The sequence below is a fragment of the Taudactylus pleione genome, unplaced genomic scaffold (assembly GCF_031769625.1).
Source record: "Taudactylus pleione unplaced genomic scaffold, aTauple2 ptg001351l, whole genome shotgun sequence".
Taxonomy (NCBI): domain Eukaryota; kingdom Metazoa; phylum Chordata; class Amphibia; order Anura; family Myobatrachidae; genus Taudactylus; species Taudactylus pleione.
In genome coordinates this window covers 1,512,161-1,530,263 of record NW_028285751.1, presented here as the reverse complement: position 1 = coordinate 1,530,263, position 18,103 = coordinate 1,512,161, and the positions used below count along the sequence as shown (strand labels likewise).

General features: G+C 47.4%; 1 protein-coding gene across 1 annotated transcript in view; it reads right to left on the bottom strand.

Moving 5' to 3' along the window:
- Window positions 1-18,103, bottom strand: part of RECQL4 (RecQ like helicase 4) — a 324,140-nt gene that overhangs the window by 204,591 nt on the left and 101,446 nt on the right. The window contains exon 10 of the mRNA XM_088463386.1: window positions 13,803-13,931. Within this exon, the coding sequence (XP_088319512.1) occupies window positions 13,803-13,931 (129 nt within the window). The remainder of the gene's footprint in view (window positions 1-13,802; window positions 13,932-18,103) is intronic.

Genomic DNA, 18,103 nt, shown 5'->3' with positions numbered 1-18,103 from the left:
ATGGCCAGAGAGGTAGGAGGACAGCCATGGAGGGGGTAGTATCACACAGACCAGGGCAGCAGAGGACAGCTGAGAGGTCTAGGATTATGAGCAGAGAGTATTGGCCCTTGTATTTGGCTGCAGGGAGGTCATTGCATACCTTAGTGGGGGCAGTTGTGTATGTTGTTTGCTGTGAATGATCCTTGAGCATCTTTAGCAATGAGACTTAGGGGCTGATTCACTACCATACGTAACTGCGAATATGCTTGCAATCTGCCGATTGTTTTTCACTGCGCATGCGTATGTGATGGGGACTGGGATCGCAGAAACTGCGCAGGCCCATTGCAGAGTGATTGACAGAAAGTGCCATATATGGGTGGTAACGGGGAGGGAGCATGACAGATATTGCCGGGCGTGCATAAATTGTGCCCTGCGCTCCCATACGCAGTGTAAGGTCTCATAGCGTGCGTGGTTGTTAGCAAGTTCTGAGTATGGTCAGGGCTTGTGTAAGTGTGCGTCAGGCGGCGATGGTGCTGGATTGTACCGATGGTTTCGGTATTCTGCTAAACATTACGGATGTGTGTAAGGTAAAGTGGGCGTCCTTATGTTGTGCTGAGTTTGCATTGCGATCACAGTGGATTGGCTTGCTATCGCAGTTGAATTGCGTGCCTACGCAGTATTGTGATCTGAATTGAATCAGGCCCTTAGGTCTTTTTAAGGATTATAAACAATACACAAACATATTGCCTTTAAGTGTCTCCAAGCTATAACCCTCTGCCAGCCGCCCTGCAGGGACTGCTCCATGGTGAGAGACGAGTGGCAGTGATCAGACACTACCCAGGAAGTGCTGCACCAGCGTGCCCACACATACCCAGAAGTAAGCGGGTCCAGGTGCAGACGAAGACGTCTGGGATAAATGGTTCCAGGTGCCAGTGTAGGAGCCTGGGTGGAAGTACTGAAGGAGTTCCAAGTGTCGGGAGAAGGAGCTTAGTGGTGGCAGCGCAGTGGGCAGAGTCAGTAACAGGCAATTACTGACACTAAAACAGTCACAGAGAGTGAATGTATACAGACTCATCACCAATCTCACCAGTGTACTATACTGTGAGCCGCATAGTAAATACAAGCATAAGAGGATTTGCACACAGTATATAGAGCACAGCTCATGGAAATTATTTTTATCTTAACGAACAGCACACTTTGTAAATCAGAGTACACCCGATTCACTAAATGACCTTTGCAGTAATACAAGGACATACAGTGCATCCGGAAAGTATTCACAGCGCTTCACTTTTTCCATAGTTTGTTATGTTACAGCCTTATTCCAAAATTGAATAAATACATTTTTGTACTCAAATTTCTACACACAATACCCCATAATGACAACATGTAAAATGTTTTTTTTTAGATTTATGCAAATTTAATTAAAAAAAAAAAAAAACAAGAAATGACATGTACACAAGTATTCACAGCCTTTGCTTAATACTTTGTTGATGCACCTTTGGCAGCAATTACAGCCTCAAGCCTTTTTGAATATGATGCCACAAGCTTGGCACACCTATCCTTGGGCAGTTTCGCCCATTCCTCTTTGCAGCACCTCTCAAGCTCCATCAGGTTGGATGGAAAGCGTCGGTGCACAGCCATTTTCACATCTCTCCAGAGATGTTCAATCGGATTCAAGTCTGGGCTCTGGCTGGGCCACTCAAGGACATTCAGAGAGTTGTCCTGAAGCCACTCCTTTGATATCTTGGCTGTGTGCTTAGGGTCGTTGTCCTGCTGAGAAATTAACCGTCGCCCCAGTCTGAGGTCAAGAGCGCTCTGGAGCAGGTTTTCATCCAGGATTTCTCTGTACATTGCTGCATTCATCTTTCCCTCTATCCTGACTAGTTTCCCAGTTCCTGCCACTGAAAAACATCCCCACAGCATGATGCTGCCACCACCATGCTTCACTGTAGGAATGGTATTGGCCCGACGATGAGCAGTGCCTGGTTTCCTCCAAACACAACGCCTGGCATTCACACTAAAGAGTATAATCTTTGTCTGTCATGGTCTGAGAGTCCTTTAGGTGCATTTTGACAAACTCCAGATGGGCTGCCATGTGCTTTTTTACTAAGGAGTGGCTTCCGTCTGGCCACTCTACCATACGGACCTGATTGGTGGATTGCTGCAGATATAGTTGTCCTTCTGGAAGGTTCTCCTCTCTCCACAGAGGAATGCTGTAGCTCTGACAGAGTGACCATCGGGTTCTTGGTCAACTCCCTGACTAGGGCCCTTCTACCACAATCAATCAGTTTAGACGGCTGGCCAACTCTAGGAAGAATCCTGGTGGTTCCGAACTTCTTCCATTTAGGGATGATGGAGGCCACTGTGCTCATTGGGACCTTCAAAGCAGCGGATATTTTTGCTGTACCCTTCCCCCGATTTGTGCCTCGAGGCAATCCCGTCTCGGAGGTCTACAGACAATTCCTTGGACTTCATGCTTGGTTGGTGCTCTGACATGCACTGTCAAGTGTGGGACGTTAAATAGACAGGTGTATTATGCCTTTCAAAATCATGTCCAATCAACTGACTCCAATTAAGCTGTAGGAACATCTCAAGGATGATCAGTGGTAACAGGATGCATCGGAGCTCAATTTTGAGCTTCATGGCAAAGGCTGTGAATACTTATGTACATGTGATTTCTCAGTTGTTGGGGTTTTTATTTATTAAAATTGCAAAAATTTCTAAAAAAAACTATTTACACGTTGTCATTATGGTGTATTGTGTGTAGAATTTTGAGGACAAAAATTAATTTATTCCATATTGGAATAAGACTAACATAACAAAATGTGGAAAAAAGTGAAGAGTTGTGAATATTTTCCGGATGCACTGTACAATTCCTTTTATACAGATAATTTATTGTATGTTGCTTTATTGAAACAGCTATTCTAGATTAGACTAGCGTGACCATATATGTGATTTATTTGAACAGAGGAAAATTGTGTAGTGCTTAGTGGCGCTCAAAAATACAAGAAATCAATCTACCAAAAAATGGTGCTGATTTTAATAATAGAAAAATAAAAAAGACATATAGAGAGGACATATAATCCAAATTCAACTACAGTATAGATAGCTCCCGGGACTACATATAATAGAAATAATAGACAATCACATAGAGACAATTAATCTTCCACAATTATTTTGACAGTAATACCATCTCAATATGATGCTCTATAAGAGAATTTAAATGTAACAAAGTAGCAAATAACCTGTGGTCAATGGAAAAGATGTAACTAAAAAGCCAGCCTGTTCTTTTTGTTCCATAGACACTGAAGTCATTGGGATATCACAAAGTGACGTGTTATTGTCTTGTAATTAATTTCTGTGCTCTTTAAACTTGAAGTAAGTTGTTTAGAAAATGTACTCACATTAGGGAGATATAGATAATTCTTATCCCAATGGATGATAGTCCTAAAATGGCGGATAATAGTAATTAGACAGCTGGGAGATTGTGTTCGGCCCATGTGAGAATGCGGGACACTTCTGTCATTGCTGACTGACAGAGAGTGCACCCTTGGAGATTGAGGTAAGCCACTGCCGTGGCGTTGTCGGACTGTATTTGTACTGGCCTGTTCTTTAGAATATCCTGAGCCAGAGTGAGAGCTATGTAGATGGCTTGCAGTTCTAGGACGTTGATTGGCAACACTGCCGAGACTGGGGTCCATCGGCCCTGGAAGGAGTACCGTGCCCCACCCTCGAAGTCTTGCGTCCGTGGTGAGGAGAGCCCAGTCTGGGATCCAAAAGGGACGACCAGTGTCCAAATGGTATATCTGTAGCCACCAGGCTAAGGACAGGCAAACCTCTGGGGGGGAGGTTCATCGTCTGGGATCTGAGCAGATGGGGTAGCCTGTTCCACCTGGAGAGAATCAGGTGTTGTAGGGGCCTGGAATGAAACTAGGAAAACTACACCATGTTGAAGGTGGACACCATTGATCCTAAGGCCTGCATTGCAGAGTGAATTGACACTCGGTGACTATGTAGTAGTCTGCGCACCCGGTGCTGTAATGACAATATTTTGTCTGCTGTTAGGAAGATTCTCTGAACCAGAGTCCAGGAGGGCTCCCAGAGAAGGTGTAAGGGAAGACCTTTTCCAGTTGATCAGTTGTAGAAAAGCAATGGTTTTCTGCAGATGGCGGTGTAGAATCTCTGGGGAGCTGGCCAGCAGCAAGAGATGGTTCAAGTATGGGAGTAGTCTGATCCCTTGACGACGAACAGAGGCCGCCATAACTGCCATGATCTTGGTAAAGACCCGAGGGGTCGTTGAAAGGCCAAATGGCAGAGCCCGAAATTGGTAATGTTGCTGTGGTATAGCAAACCAAAGATATTGTTGATGAGAAGGCGCTATAGGTACATGTAGGTAAGTGTCTTGAATGTCCACAGCTACCATAAAATCCCCAGGCTCCATAGCTAGAATAATAGAGTGGGGAGTTTCCATACGAAACCTGGGCACCCTGATAACCTTGTTCAGAGATTTGGGGTTGAGATTAGGCCGATCAGAACCAATGGGCTTCTGAACTAGGAAAAGGGTAGAATAGTAGCCCTTGTTAGGAGGTGACCTGAATTATTACTCCTGAATTCAGTAAGGACTGAATGGCTGTTTGGAAGAGCAGGACCTTAGTTGGGTCCGATGGAGGTCCTGTGCAAAAGAACTGCTGGGGGGAGGGGCGCCTCAGGAATGAGAGGGCATATCTGTGGGAGCCCACTTTCTTTACCCAGGCATCTGACGTGATTTGATGCCAAACCTGGGCAAATTGAAGGAGTCGGTCCCCCCAGGAAAGGCCCACCCCGTCAGGCTGTAGGCTTGTCCTCAGATTTGTAGGTGGACGTCTAGTAGCCCAGGTCTGTTTAGTCCTAGGCTTTGAGGCCTTAGATGATGCCTGATGCCTTGGAAAGGAATGACCCTTAGCTTTTGCCTGATTACAGAGTCCGAATGTGCTTTCCAGGAACGCAGCCAGACAATACGGCGGGTCACTACCAAAGTGGCAGATACCCTGGAGGTCAGGAGAGACTTATCCATACTGTAGCTGCTTCACCCAAGTAGGAGACTGCATCTCTAAATCTCTAATGTGAGATATGTAGGACAGCTGTTCCCTCGTAGCATCAGGGAAATGTCTCTTCTAGGGCCTCTGTCCAACTCTCAATGGCTTTTGCCACCAAGGCTGTAGCCCTAGCAGGACGAGTAATAGCTCCTGTAAGAGAGTATATAGATGTAGGACGACCAGCTTCTATCCTTCTATCTGTAGTTTACTTCAAGGAGGTGGCAGTGTGGATAGGTAAGGTAGAGTTCTTAGCCAGACGTGTAACGTGAGAATCCACTGCTGGGGGAACTTCCCATTTAGTGCAATCAGCAGCGGGGAGAAGATAAAAGAAATAGAACCGTTTTGGTAGCTGAAACCTTTTACTGGGCATATTCCATGTGTCACACATACAATATGATCAGACAGCTGTCAGAGTGAGGGAATCCTGGGAACACTACCTTCTGGCTGTTTTGTCTTATTTGTAGAATACACTTTCCAGCTCTCACCAACGCCAGTATATTCCATTTAAAGGTGGGCTAATTGTCTCCTGATAAGGAGTCAGAGTGAGAGAGGTCTGTGTCTTCTGCCTCCCCAGATGATACATCAGAATCTGATAGCTGGGAAGACTGGGAAGATAACACAGCACGCTTAGTAGGGTTACTAGGTAAGGGGGGCTCCTCATCTCCCGAGGGGGAGTCAGAGGGAGAGAGGTCTGTGTCTTCTGCCTCCCCAGATGATACATCAGAATCTGATAGCTGGGAAGACAACACAGCACGCTTAGTAGGGTTACTAGGTAAGGGGGGCTCCTCATCTCCCGAGGGGGAGTCAGAGGGAGAGAGGTCTGCGTCTTCTGCCTCCCCAGATGATACATCAGAATCTGATAGCTGGGAGGACAGGGAAGATAACACAGCACACTTAGTAGGGTTACTAGGTAAAGGCTTCTCTTTTTGCAGCATTTTTTGAAAAACTGTAGAGGTATTGGTGAAACTCTGCACTGAGGTAGAAAGTATATGTTTACCCATGGGGGAGGCAAAGGATTTGCAGGGAGCACCAGTTGTGGCCATCCCATAGGCAGAGCTACCACAGGGACCACATGGTGGTCTGCATTTTTACCAACACCTGTGAAAAGGTAGCCCAGGGTGGCTCCTGAGAAGACGCCGGGGCTTAGGGGCCCATGGCGATATAGTACAAAGACCATCCCGAATGAGGTCTCTGGAGCTAAGCCCGCTGAGCAGGACTTACAGGACACCAGAGTAGGAGCAGCAGCATCAGGCTGCTTGTTATTCTTTCCTCTGCCAGCCATAGCCACAAAGATAATAAAATATATAATCTGACAGTGCAGTGAGCAACCCAGATGTATGTGAAATATGGCACAGTGTAGTGAGCAACTGCGTTATACAGTATGTGATTGCCTTCCCAAATCTATGGGAGATGTGAGGTAAAATGAACCCCCTATAACTTAGTGTGCCAGGAATATAGAAGAATACAGGGAAAGGTATAAGCTTGAGAGTATAGAAATTAGAGATCAGCACTAGCACAAGTCAAATAAAAACGCAGAAAAACACTGTATATATCTGCAATGGGCACTAAATCACTTACACAGATGGCAGAGGCTGGTAGGATATAGCGCTGCATAACCTGGCCCTTGGGAGAGGTATACAGGGAGTCTGGACTCATCTCTGAGGGGGCGGAGGGTGAGGAAGGAACAGCTCAGGTCACAGCAAGACCGCAGTGTAATGGCGCCCTGACCTGGGGGAGGGGCTGCAGGGAGAGCGCCTTATTCCTGTTGCTGACCACCGGGACAACTGGCCTGTAAAATAGGTCTCTGCGCCAGTATTATATATGCCCCGGTGGTCTAGTGGAGTCGTGGGCGAACCAGTGCCCACATCAGTGCCTCAGGTCTGTCTCCTGAGACCTGAGGGAAGACTGCACAAAGACGTGGGTCCTCACAAGCGGGGATCCGCCTTACCTGTCCCCTGGATTTCAGGCTGCAGTCTGGGGTCCGAGGAGCCTGCTAGCTTGTCCCCGGACTGCAGAACCCCGCCGTGAGTACCTAGCCGAGGGCTGGTGTCACGGCGCCGCGGATGGGTGATGGAGCAGCAGTGCAGACATCCAAGGGACTATCCCGTGCTGCTGCTCACTAGTGAAAAATATATTAGAAATAAAAAATAAATCATGAAAATAAGCTTCAGCTGCTTAATTCACCCCCACTGGTAAAAATGGTGATCCAGCACACTTTAAAGGGCGGTGACTTGGTGGGGCATTTAAAAAAAAAAAAAAAAAAAAAAAAAAAAAACACACAGGATTTTGGTACTTACAGATTCCACAGGGGACACTGGAGTTACAACACTGGGGTATAGACATGGGTCAAGAGAGCCTGGCACTTTAGAATTTTTTAAAGATGTGACTGGCTCCTTTCCCTCTATGCCCCAGTTGAAAAAAACGGAGCACGAGAGGAGACGGAAGACACACATAAAGGAGAAGGAACAAATAAGAGGAAATGAACACATCCGCGAACCAACCACACTGCGCGGTATACAGCAATCACACCAGAAACCATAACACACTGTAGCAAGGAATGCAGAAGAAAACCGCCACAACAGCAAACTGTGAACACAACAGGAAACAGCACTAGGAGGGCGCCGTCCAGTGTCCTCCTGTGGAATCGGAGAAACAGATTTACCGGTAAAGTACCAAAATCCTGTCTTCTCCTTCATCCACTAGGGCACACTGGAGTTACAACACTGGGGTCATCCCAAAGCGTTCCTCATGGGAGGGAGAGCGCTGTGAGACTGAACACCCTAGGGCCAAAACTAGCATCCGAGGCCGCAAAGGTATCAAACCTGTAAAACCGGACGAAGGTATGAAGAGAGGACCAAATAGCCGCTGTACAAAGTTGAGAAGCGGAGACTCCCTGACACACCGCCCAAGAAGTACCTACTGAGCGAGCAGAATGCGCAGAAATGGAAATGGGCAGGGGCAAAGAATTAGCCAAATAAGTCTGACAGATAGTCGGATCCATCTCACTAAAAGTATGCTTGGATGCTGACCAACCCCGGTTGGCCGCATCATAAAGGACAAAGAGCATCAGTCTTACGGATTCTCTAAGTGCGAGATAAAATTCGTAGAACCAGCACCACATCCAGAGGGTCTGAGGCTCCCGACGAATCCTTCAATGCCGGAACCACAATAGGTGGATTTATTGATTTATGTGAAAAACCGACACCACCTTAGGTAAGACGGATGGACAGGTATGTAGTACCGCTCGGTCTTCATGAAAAAAAAAGTAAGGAGACCTGCGAGAACTGTTCAATTTCGAAACTCTTCTAGCAGAAGCAAGCGCCAACAACAAAATCAGTTTCCAGGTAAGGTATTTCAATTCAATGTCAGCCAAAGCATGTACTGAAGAAAAGAAAGAACAAGGTTAAGATCCCATGGGGATGTAGGTGGAACAAAGGGAGGTTGTACACAGAGAACTCCCTGAAGAAAAGTCTGAACCTCGGGAAGCAGCGCCAGCCGACGCTGAAAGAAAACAGATCATGCAGAAACCTGCACCTTAAGGGAACCCAACCGAAGCCCCGCATCCATGCCTCGTTCGAGAAAATGAAGGAGACGAGGTAAATAGAAAGTGGAAATGGAGGAACCACACAACTCACCAGGACACATAAGATTTCCAAATCCTATGGTAGTGCGCTGAGGTGACCGACTTACGAGCCCAAAGCATGGTCGGTATCAACCTCCTCGGAATACCCAGACTTCTTAAAATGGTGGTTTCAACAACCACTCTGTCAAACGAAGATGACGTAATTCAGGGTGAACAAAAGGGCCCTGCTGCAGAAGAGGAACGACCCAACGGGCGACCAGGCGACGAAAAACTTCGGGTTAGAGAGCCCATTCCCCCGGATGAAGATCCTGCCAAATGAGGTAATCTGCTTCCCAATTGTCTACTCCCACAATGAAGATCGCTTAGATGGTCGGGACGTGTCTTTCTGCCCACCTGAGAATGTGTCTTGCCTCTCGCATGGCCCTGCGGCTGCGAGTCCCTCCCTGGAGATTGATGTATGCCACGGCTGTGGCATTATCCTACTGGATACGAACTGGTGTCCCCCAGAGGAGCCGCTGCAATGAGAGCGTAATAGACTGCTCGAAGTTCCAGGGCAGATTGTCAGGAGACACTCCTGGCATGTCCAGCGGCCCTGGAACTGGTTGTTCAAGGTCACTGCCCCCCAACCGCGGAGACTGGCATCCGTGGTCAGCAGGACCCAGTTCCAAATGCCGAATAGATGTCCTGCCAGTAGGTGATCCATCTGGAGCCACCAAAGTAGGGAGATCTGAGATTGCGGATATAAGGTAACAAGATTATGCATCTGCAGATAAAATCCGGACCATTGGGTGAAAAGAGCCAACCTCAACGTCCTGGAGTGGAACCTGCTGATCCGGATGGTCTCGAATGACACCACCATCTTCCCCAGGAGTCTGATGCAATGGTGGACAGAAACACGTTTGGGTTTGAGAACTAACCGTACCAAGTCCTGGAAGGAAAAAAAATCGCAGTAACACTGTCCAGGATCATCCCCAGAAACTGAAGCCGTTGGTATCAACTGGGATTTCTGGAAATTGATGATCCAGCCATGTTGAATTAGGAACCGGTGTGTCAAGTCTACATGTTCCAATAGACTTTCCCTAGACTATGCTTTGATGAGAAGGTCGCTCCTAATATGGGACGATGTTTACTGCCTGTGAGCGAAGATTGGCAATCACTGCCATCACCTTGGTGAAGACCTTGGGAGCCGATGGGTAGGCCAAACGGCAGGGCCCGAAACTGGTAATGGGAATCCAGAACTGCAAAGCGAAGAAATGCTTGATGAGACTTCCAAATGGGGATGTGAAGATATGCATATTTGATGTCCAATGAGATCAGATATTCTGCCTCTTCCAATCCCACAATCACTTACTGGAGGGATTCAATCTTGAATCTGTGATAATATAGATAAAAGGTTTAAGGATTGGTTCCTTTGAGAAGTTGGAACTGGAACCAGGACCTCTAAAGCCAAAAGTCTGTCGATTGCCTGCTGAAGGACCAAACGTTTCTCCGGGTCGACAGGAAGACCTGTGGTAAAAAACCGAACCGGAGGAGGAAAAGCAAAGTTGAACTTGTAGCCTTGACTGATCAAACTGCGAATCCAGGAATCCGAAGACTTCTTTGCCCAGACCTCTGCAAACCCCAGAAGCCGAGCACCCACCTAGGAGTCCCTGAGGTGGGACAGGAGCCCATCATGTGACAGGCTTGTTGGCAGTTTTGGGTTCAGAGCGACGAGAGCTGGCAGCTTGGCGTCCTCTAGCACGACCTCCTCTGTTATCGGAAGAAGCACCCCTGGGTCTGCCCTGGAATTTATCGGAGGCACGAAAGGAAGGCCCTTTAAAGGGTCGGCGTAGGGAGGGAGTTGAAGGCAAAAAGGTGCTTTTACTACCCGTGGCTAGAGAGATCCATCTGTCTGATTCGGGACTAAATAGAATATCACCCGTAAACGTAAGCCCTTCAACCGCACACTTGGATTCTGTATCCGCCTGCCAAGGGCACAACCACAGGGCTCAATGAGCCACCACAGCAGAGGCCGAGATAGTATTGCCTACCTGTTCAATACCACGTGCAGCATCTCCCAGGTATACAGCAGATTCCTGTATATGCTCTGCTAGGGCAACAAGCTCTGATCTAGGTGCATTAGAGCGCAGACCTTCCGCAAGCTGCTCAGCCAACTTTTCCACTGCCTTGTTGACCCAAGAGCCAACAAGGACCGGTCTAAGTAGAGTCCCTGCAGCTACTTAGATGGTCTTGAGAGTGACTTCTATCTTGCAATCTGATCCGTCCTTCAAGGTCGTAGTGCCTGGTACTGGGAAGGTAGTTTCCGTAGAAAGGCAAGAGACTGAAGAGTCCACTTGGGGAGGAGTTTCCCATCTACTCCATTTATCTAGGGGAAAAGGATACAGACAGAAAACGTTGCAGAAGTTGAAACTTCCAATCTGGGTGTTTCCAAGTGGCCGCCATCTGTTCGTCCAATTTCAGGGAAACTGGAAAGGTAACAGTGGATTTAGTTTACTTATTGGACAGCTTTGCATCCACTGATTCCTGAACATCTGTATCAGACACCTGAAGTACCTCACGAACCGCGAGGATCAAAGCCTCCACCCCTTGCGACGATGGTTCTGGGTCATAAGAGAAGACTCCCACATTCGAGTCCTCCAGTGTATCACCTTCCTCCTCTTCCTGTGAAGAATCATTTCCATTAGATTCTTCCTCCGATTGGAGAACCGCCGGTAAAGTTGTTTTCTGGGCAGCCGGTTGATGCAGACATTCGATGGTCTGGAAGAAGAAATCATATGTATTAAACGGTCTATTGAACGGGATAAACCTTGTGCCCATTCATTGGTTGCAAAAGAGTGTTGGAAAGTACTGGGACCTACCCGAGCAGCTTCCCTTTCCCTTCTGGAGGCGGCTAACTCGGAAGTTAGATCTGCCATAGCACCAGTAAAAGATTGCATCCAGGATGGAAGCATATATACATCCTGTGGAGCAATAGCCTGTTCTGTATCACACGCATCACATAGGGAATTACCCTCTGAACGTACATGTGTGAATTTCTTCCATTTAGAGCAAGCAAATATATTTTGTGATGTTTTCTCTCTTGCTGTCATATTCACATACAGCCAGCCAAACACTGCCCACTCACCAGTCTGATGTACAGGACAGAATGGAAGGGAGACAGGGATAGAAGGAAAGGAGCAGGCCACAGACAAGCTCCCACCTTATGGGGGCAAACAACTTTTGGATTAGCTCTTCTCGCCACCGCTGCAGCCCAGCAGAGCTTGCAGCACCAATCTCTATAAAATGGCACCGTACAGTGCAGAGCGCACCAAGTGAGAGAGGAAGAAGGCAGCGCTACTATAAAAAAGGTATGCCTGCCTAAAATCCACCCCCTCCGACGCGGGTCCCCTGCCTGAATATAGGTGGGCCATGCCGCGCTATACTTCTCCCCACCGGCCTCTTTCCTGTACCATGGGGAGAAGCAGGGAGATCCAATGATGAAGACCCAGCCGCGGGAGGAGTGCGGTCGCTCCTATCAGTGCAGGCATGAAGCCGCACTGACAGCCCAGACTCCTGCTAATCAGGAGCGGTGTGAACACTCACAGTCAGCTGCGGTTGGGGTGCTGGGCTGCAGGAAAGTGAGGACCGGCACCAGCTCAAAGCTTCTGCCGTGGCGGGCTCACAGAGACTGAGGTCTCAAGAAATTCCTTAACAGGGCACCGGACACTGGCAGCAATAGCCGTGGCGGTGCCCTCCCCAGCGGCTCCCACGAAGCAGAAAGCAGCCTGCCTGTTCTTACCAAAAATAGACTTAAAATAATAAAAATAAAAAATAGATTAATAGGGCTGGAGACAGTCCACAGTGCTCCGGCTAGTCTCGGGGCTGATGGGGCATAGAGGGTAGAGGAGCCAGTCACAGCTTTAGAATTGTGCCAGGCTCTCTCGACCCACGTCTACACCCAGTGTTGTAACTCCAGTGCCCCCTAGTGGATGAAGGAGAAAGCAGGCGTGGAGTCAGTGATTTGGTGGCGTCCCAAAGCCAGCAAAGGTTAGTTGTGGTAACTTTAGGATTACTCAGATGTCCAATGGTCGTTTTCCTGATGATGCATCTTCGGACGCATGCCCGGAGCAGAGTAGCCGATGTTTGGTGTCTGTACAGAAGATGACCGGCAGCTGCAGCATAACTACTCAGATCTTCCGCTACCGAAGTAGTCTCCTCCACTCTATTTATTTCAGTTATAGCCCTACAAATACCAGGCTGAGGGCTCTGCTGTGATTCAGAACACTCTGCTAGACACTAAGGGTCTCATTCAGACCCGCTCACGAGCACAGGACGCTCGCAAGCGGGTTGATGGTACCCAAATGCGCATGCGCACGATGGGGAAGCCGTCGCTCGGGGTCTCGCACCAAAGGGGGAGTGCTGTGGATGGTGACAGCACACCCCCTTTGGTGGGCGTGCCGGGGCGTGGCTGCCCAGACGGAGGCATTCCCATGGGAACGCCTACCGTCCGGGTCCGGCCCCACTGACATCACTAGTGATGTCAGTGGGAGTGATTTTGGCTCTGATAGAGCCAAAATTACTCCAGGGCTTGCGGCGAGACCCTACCGCAGGGTCTCGTCGCAAGCCCGATGGTGGCGATGGTCTTGACCATCGCGACCATCATCATGGATGCTTGCATAAGCTGTGGGTGGTAACCCACAGCTATGCAAGCGTCCAAGAGGCCGCTCCAAGTTTAGGTAGGAGGGCCCTGATTCAGAGCGAGCGCTCTGGTCAGAGCGTCCGGCTCTGAATCAGGCCCTAAGTTTCCAGTTAATATTCCTAATACGGTCAGAAAGTGTCACTTTAAAACGCCTAATAGAACCATATTTTGCTAACATCTAGGTATCTTACATGTTTGGTTAGATACACTCTAAAGTACAGTATATATAAATGGACCTAAATCTGTGTAAAACAGAGAGTCCTCTGTACTAGTGGGAGAGGAGTCCTTCATGTACACTCGGCATTACCACCAGAGCACAAGTATCCTGCCGTGGAATCTGCCGTCCTGTTGTAAGGTAGAGGAAGGTCTGAGACAAAATCCACAATTGTCAGATGTGAATAAATCCCAATATTCTGCATTATCACTCAATGAGACAAACACTATAATGTTTATGTCTATATCTGGACCCTTGTCACAAAGACTGTACCTGGGACTCTCCCCGAGGGCGTCAGCTCATACAGAGGCGGCATTGGTGGCGGAGGTGGAGCTGGCTCATACGATGGTCTCACCACGTCCAGAGCTCTCTCAGCGCCCTGGCACAATTCATCGGAGGTATCTGTAAGACCAAACAACAAGTAGAAGTGGTGTTTCCACAGTGATCCGTCACGTAATATTCCCATTTCTGCCATAGATTGAAAACAAAGGAATGAGGTCTGGAATCTCTATGCAATTGCCGATTTCATTTACCGTTTGGTTACTGTTTTTTACGTCATAGCATAAAAATGGATCTTTTCCGGTATCGTTGCCTCTAATCCACACAAAATACTCACTATAGAATTTTGAAAGTTAATAAAATCTTTTTTGTTCCAATGAGGTGTAGAGTGCAGTGATACGAGCTCGCCCCCCTCTATACACAAAACAAGAATACATAGCGCCATTTGCTTTAACAACTTATTAACCGGACGGGAAAGACAGGCGCATATGAAACCATTTGAGGGTAGTTATTCATTCTGTAAGGATTTACCTACATAACTCAGGCCGGAGATGTACCGGATGGTTAGCGCACATCTCCGATTGTTAGAGGAGTGCGCGTGTGCAGCCCTCCATCTGCAAGTTGGCTCACAGTGCCTCCCAGCCGCAGCCTGATTGACAGGTCACAGCGTTTGGTAGGCGGAGCGGGGGAGTCACTGGGCAGCATTCGCGGCAATGAGGGCGTCACCCTCATTTTATGGGAGGGACGAGGCCAGGATCTACTTCGGTGGACACAGATTTCCTGGCGTCGCAAGCTGTCAGGACCCGGCCAGGTTGCGGTTAGCTTCAGCTGCCGCAGCCTGGCCATAGGGGCAAACATCAGATGCAGCAAGGAGGTGTACACTTCCTAAAAACCCCTCCTGCTGCATCTCCTGTATAGCTGGACGGAATGGTACAGCCACTTATGTGCGCTCTGCAATTCTGTCCATCACTGAATCGCACTCTCATGTCTTTCCCTGGAAGTGTCTCGTGTAGAAACGTGTGTAACATGCTGGTGGATTCGTTGTTAGAAATAAAATGTAATAGTAATAATAATACATAGTTTAATTTGTTTTAAGGCGCCACAAGTGTTATGCAGCGCCGTACAGAGGGCAAAACAATTAGACAGTACAGGGTAAAACAATAGCACTACAACTCTCCACACCCACTGATGCAATGTGTGCATGGGCACAATCGATGGGTCTAGGCCGTCTGAAAAAAACAAAAACAGTTTATTGATGAGAGAGCCCAAGGAGGGTGTGTAGCAGATGTGCAGGAGGAAGGAGGGCCCTGCTCATAGAGCTTATAGTGTAAAGGGAGAGGGGAGACAGACGGAAGACATAAGGCAGTGTAAGGGAAGATAAGGGCAGGGAGAGAATTGGAGAGTGCTACGTGGTGACATGGTTATACATGGTGGATGAATATGCTTTTATGAACAGGTGGATTTTCAGCGCCCGCTTGACACAATGCAGACTGGGGGATAGTCTGATGGCACGAGGGAGATCATGCCAATGGTGGGGGGCAGCATGGGAGAAATCCTCTGGAGTGAGATGTGGTAACCAGAGGGGAGGACCGAAGAGGACGGAAGGTAGTGTGTAAGGAGAGGAGGTTGTGTAGGGAGTGGTGGAGTTGGAGAGGGTCTTGTACGTGATAGTTAGGAGTTTGCTAAGGATTCTGTAGGGGAAGGGGAGCCAGTGAAGGGCTTTGCAGAGAGGGGAGGCAGATGTGGAGCGGCGGGAGGGGAAGATACAGTGCCTTGCAAAAGTATTCACCCCCTAAAGTCAGTACTTTGTCGAGCAACCTTTTGCGGCAATTACAGCTGCAAGTCGCTTTGGATAAGTCTCTATGAGCTGGCCACATCTTGCCCCTGGGATTTTTGCCCATTCCTCAAGGCAAACCTGCTCCAGCTCCTTCATGTTGGATGGTTTCCGCTTGTGAACAGCAATCTTCAAGTCTGACCACAGATTCTCAATGGGATTGAGATCTGGGCTGTGACTAGGCCATTCCAACACATTTACATGTTTCCCCTTAAACCACTCGAGTTTTGCTTCAGCAGTATGCTTCGGGTCATTGTCCTGCTGGAAGGTGAACCTCCGTCCCAGTCTCAAATCATAGGTTTTGCTCAAGAATATCCCTGTATTTAGCACCATCCATCTTTCCCTCGACTCGAATCAGTTTCCCCGTCCCTGCTGCTGATAAACATCCCCACAGCATGATGCTGCCACCGCCATGTGTCACTGTGGGGATGGTGTTCTTGGGGTGATGGGAAGTGTTGGGTTTGCGCCAGACAAAGAGTTTTCCTTTGTGGCCGAAAAGTTAAATTTTAGTCTCATCTGACCAGAGCACTTTCCTCCATACATTTGGGGAGTCGCCCACATGTCTTTTGCCAAACTCAAATCGTGTCTTCTTATTTTTATCACTAAGTAATGGCTTTTTTCTGGCCACTCTCCCATAAAGCCCAGCTCTATGGTGTGTACGGCTTATTGTGGTCACAGGCACAGATACACCAGTCTCTGCTGTGGAACTCTGCAGCTCCTTCAGGGTTACCTTTGGTCTCTCTGCTGCCTCTCTGATTAATGCCCTTCTTGCCCGGTCTGTGAGTTTTGGTGGGCAGCCCTCTCTTGGCAGGTTTGTTGTGGTACCATGTTCTTTCCATTTGATGATGATGATGGCATTGATGGTGCTTCGGGGGATCATCAAAGATTTGGATTTTTTTTTTTTTTTTTTTTTATAACCCAACCCAGAATGGTACTTCAACAACTTTGTCCCTGACTTGTTTGGAGAGCTCCTTGGTCTTCATGGTGTGATGCCTCTTGCTTAGTGGTGTTGCAGCCTCTGGGGTCTCTCAGAAAAGGTGCATTTATACTGACAGATCATGTGACACTTAGATGTCACACGGGTGGACTTCATTTCACTAATTATGTGACTTCTGAAGGTAATTGTATTGTATTTATTGTTGTCATCAGCAAAACAAGTTTGACAGACGAAATTACATTGCACTTTTTTAAAACAGTGAATAGCAATCCATGGTAAAGGTTATCACAAACAATTTCACAAAAATAATAAAATTAAAATTAACTAAAGAGATACAATCATAGCATTCAACATGCGCACAGCAGATGGAAGAAAACTAACCCTCAAGCGACTCGTACGTGCCCGAAGTACTCTAAACCGCTTTAAAGATGGGAGCTTATCAAAAAATTCATGAAATGGATGGCTTGGATCCGATATGATACCTTTGGTTCTCTTTAGAACCCTAAGCCCATAAACATCATGAATAGTTGGCAACTGCACGCCAATGATTTTGCTGGCGGTCCTAACAACCCGTTCCAGTGCACTTCTTTCACTCGCTGTGCAGTTGCCATACCAGATAATGATACCAAACGTCAGAATGCTCTCAATTGAGCATCTGTAAAAGTTTAGCATAGTTACTTTGCTAACTCCCGAGGCCCTCAAACGTCTTAGGAAAAACAAACGCTGTTGCGCCTTTTTAATTAGGGACAGTGTATTTAAAGACCATGTCAAATCTGCCGCAACCTGGATACCCAGAAATTTAAAAGACTCAACTATATCAACATCCTGGTTGTTAATAGACACTGGCAATTTCTGCTCTAAACATCTCCTACGAAAATCAATTACCAGTTCTTTTGTCTTGTCACCATTTAGGAGCAAGTGATTATCACCACTCCAAGAAACCAAATTTTTGATCTCTTTCCTATAATGGGACTCATCATTCCTGCTAATTAACCCAACGACTGCAATATCATCAGCAAATTTGATGATTTTCACAGAATCAGAAGTCGACATGCAGTCGTGGGTAAATAGCGAGTATAATAGGGGGCTGAGAACACAACCCTGGGGAACACCAGTCTTAATCAACACTTCCCCCGACACAGCACCTCCAATTCTAACTACTTGTGGTCTATCAGTTAAAAAGTTTAAAACCCAGTTACAAATAGACCCACTTAACCCCAAGTCAAACAACTTAGATGTTAGTGAGATGGGAATAACCGTATTAAAAGCAGAACTAAAATCAACAAAGAGTATCCGAACATAAGAATCCCTCACTTCCAAATGAGCTAAAATAGAGTGAAGTGCTGTAAGTACCGCATCATCAGTGCAACGATTTTTCCTATATGCAAACTGAAAAGGATCAAAATCTACTGGGAAAAAAGATTGAATATGTCCTAATACCAGCCTTTCAAAGCATTTCATTATCAATGAAGTTAGTGCAATTGGGCGATAATCATTAAGGCATTTTACTACCCCCTTTTTTGG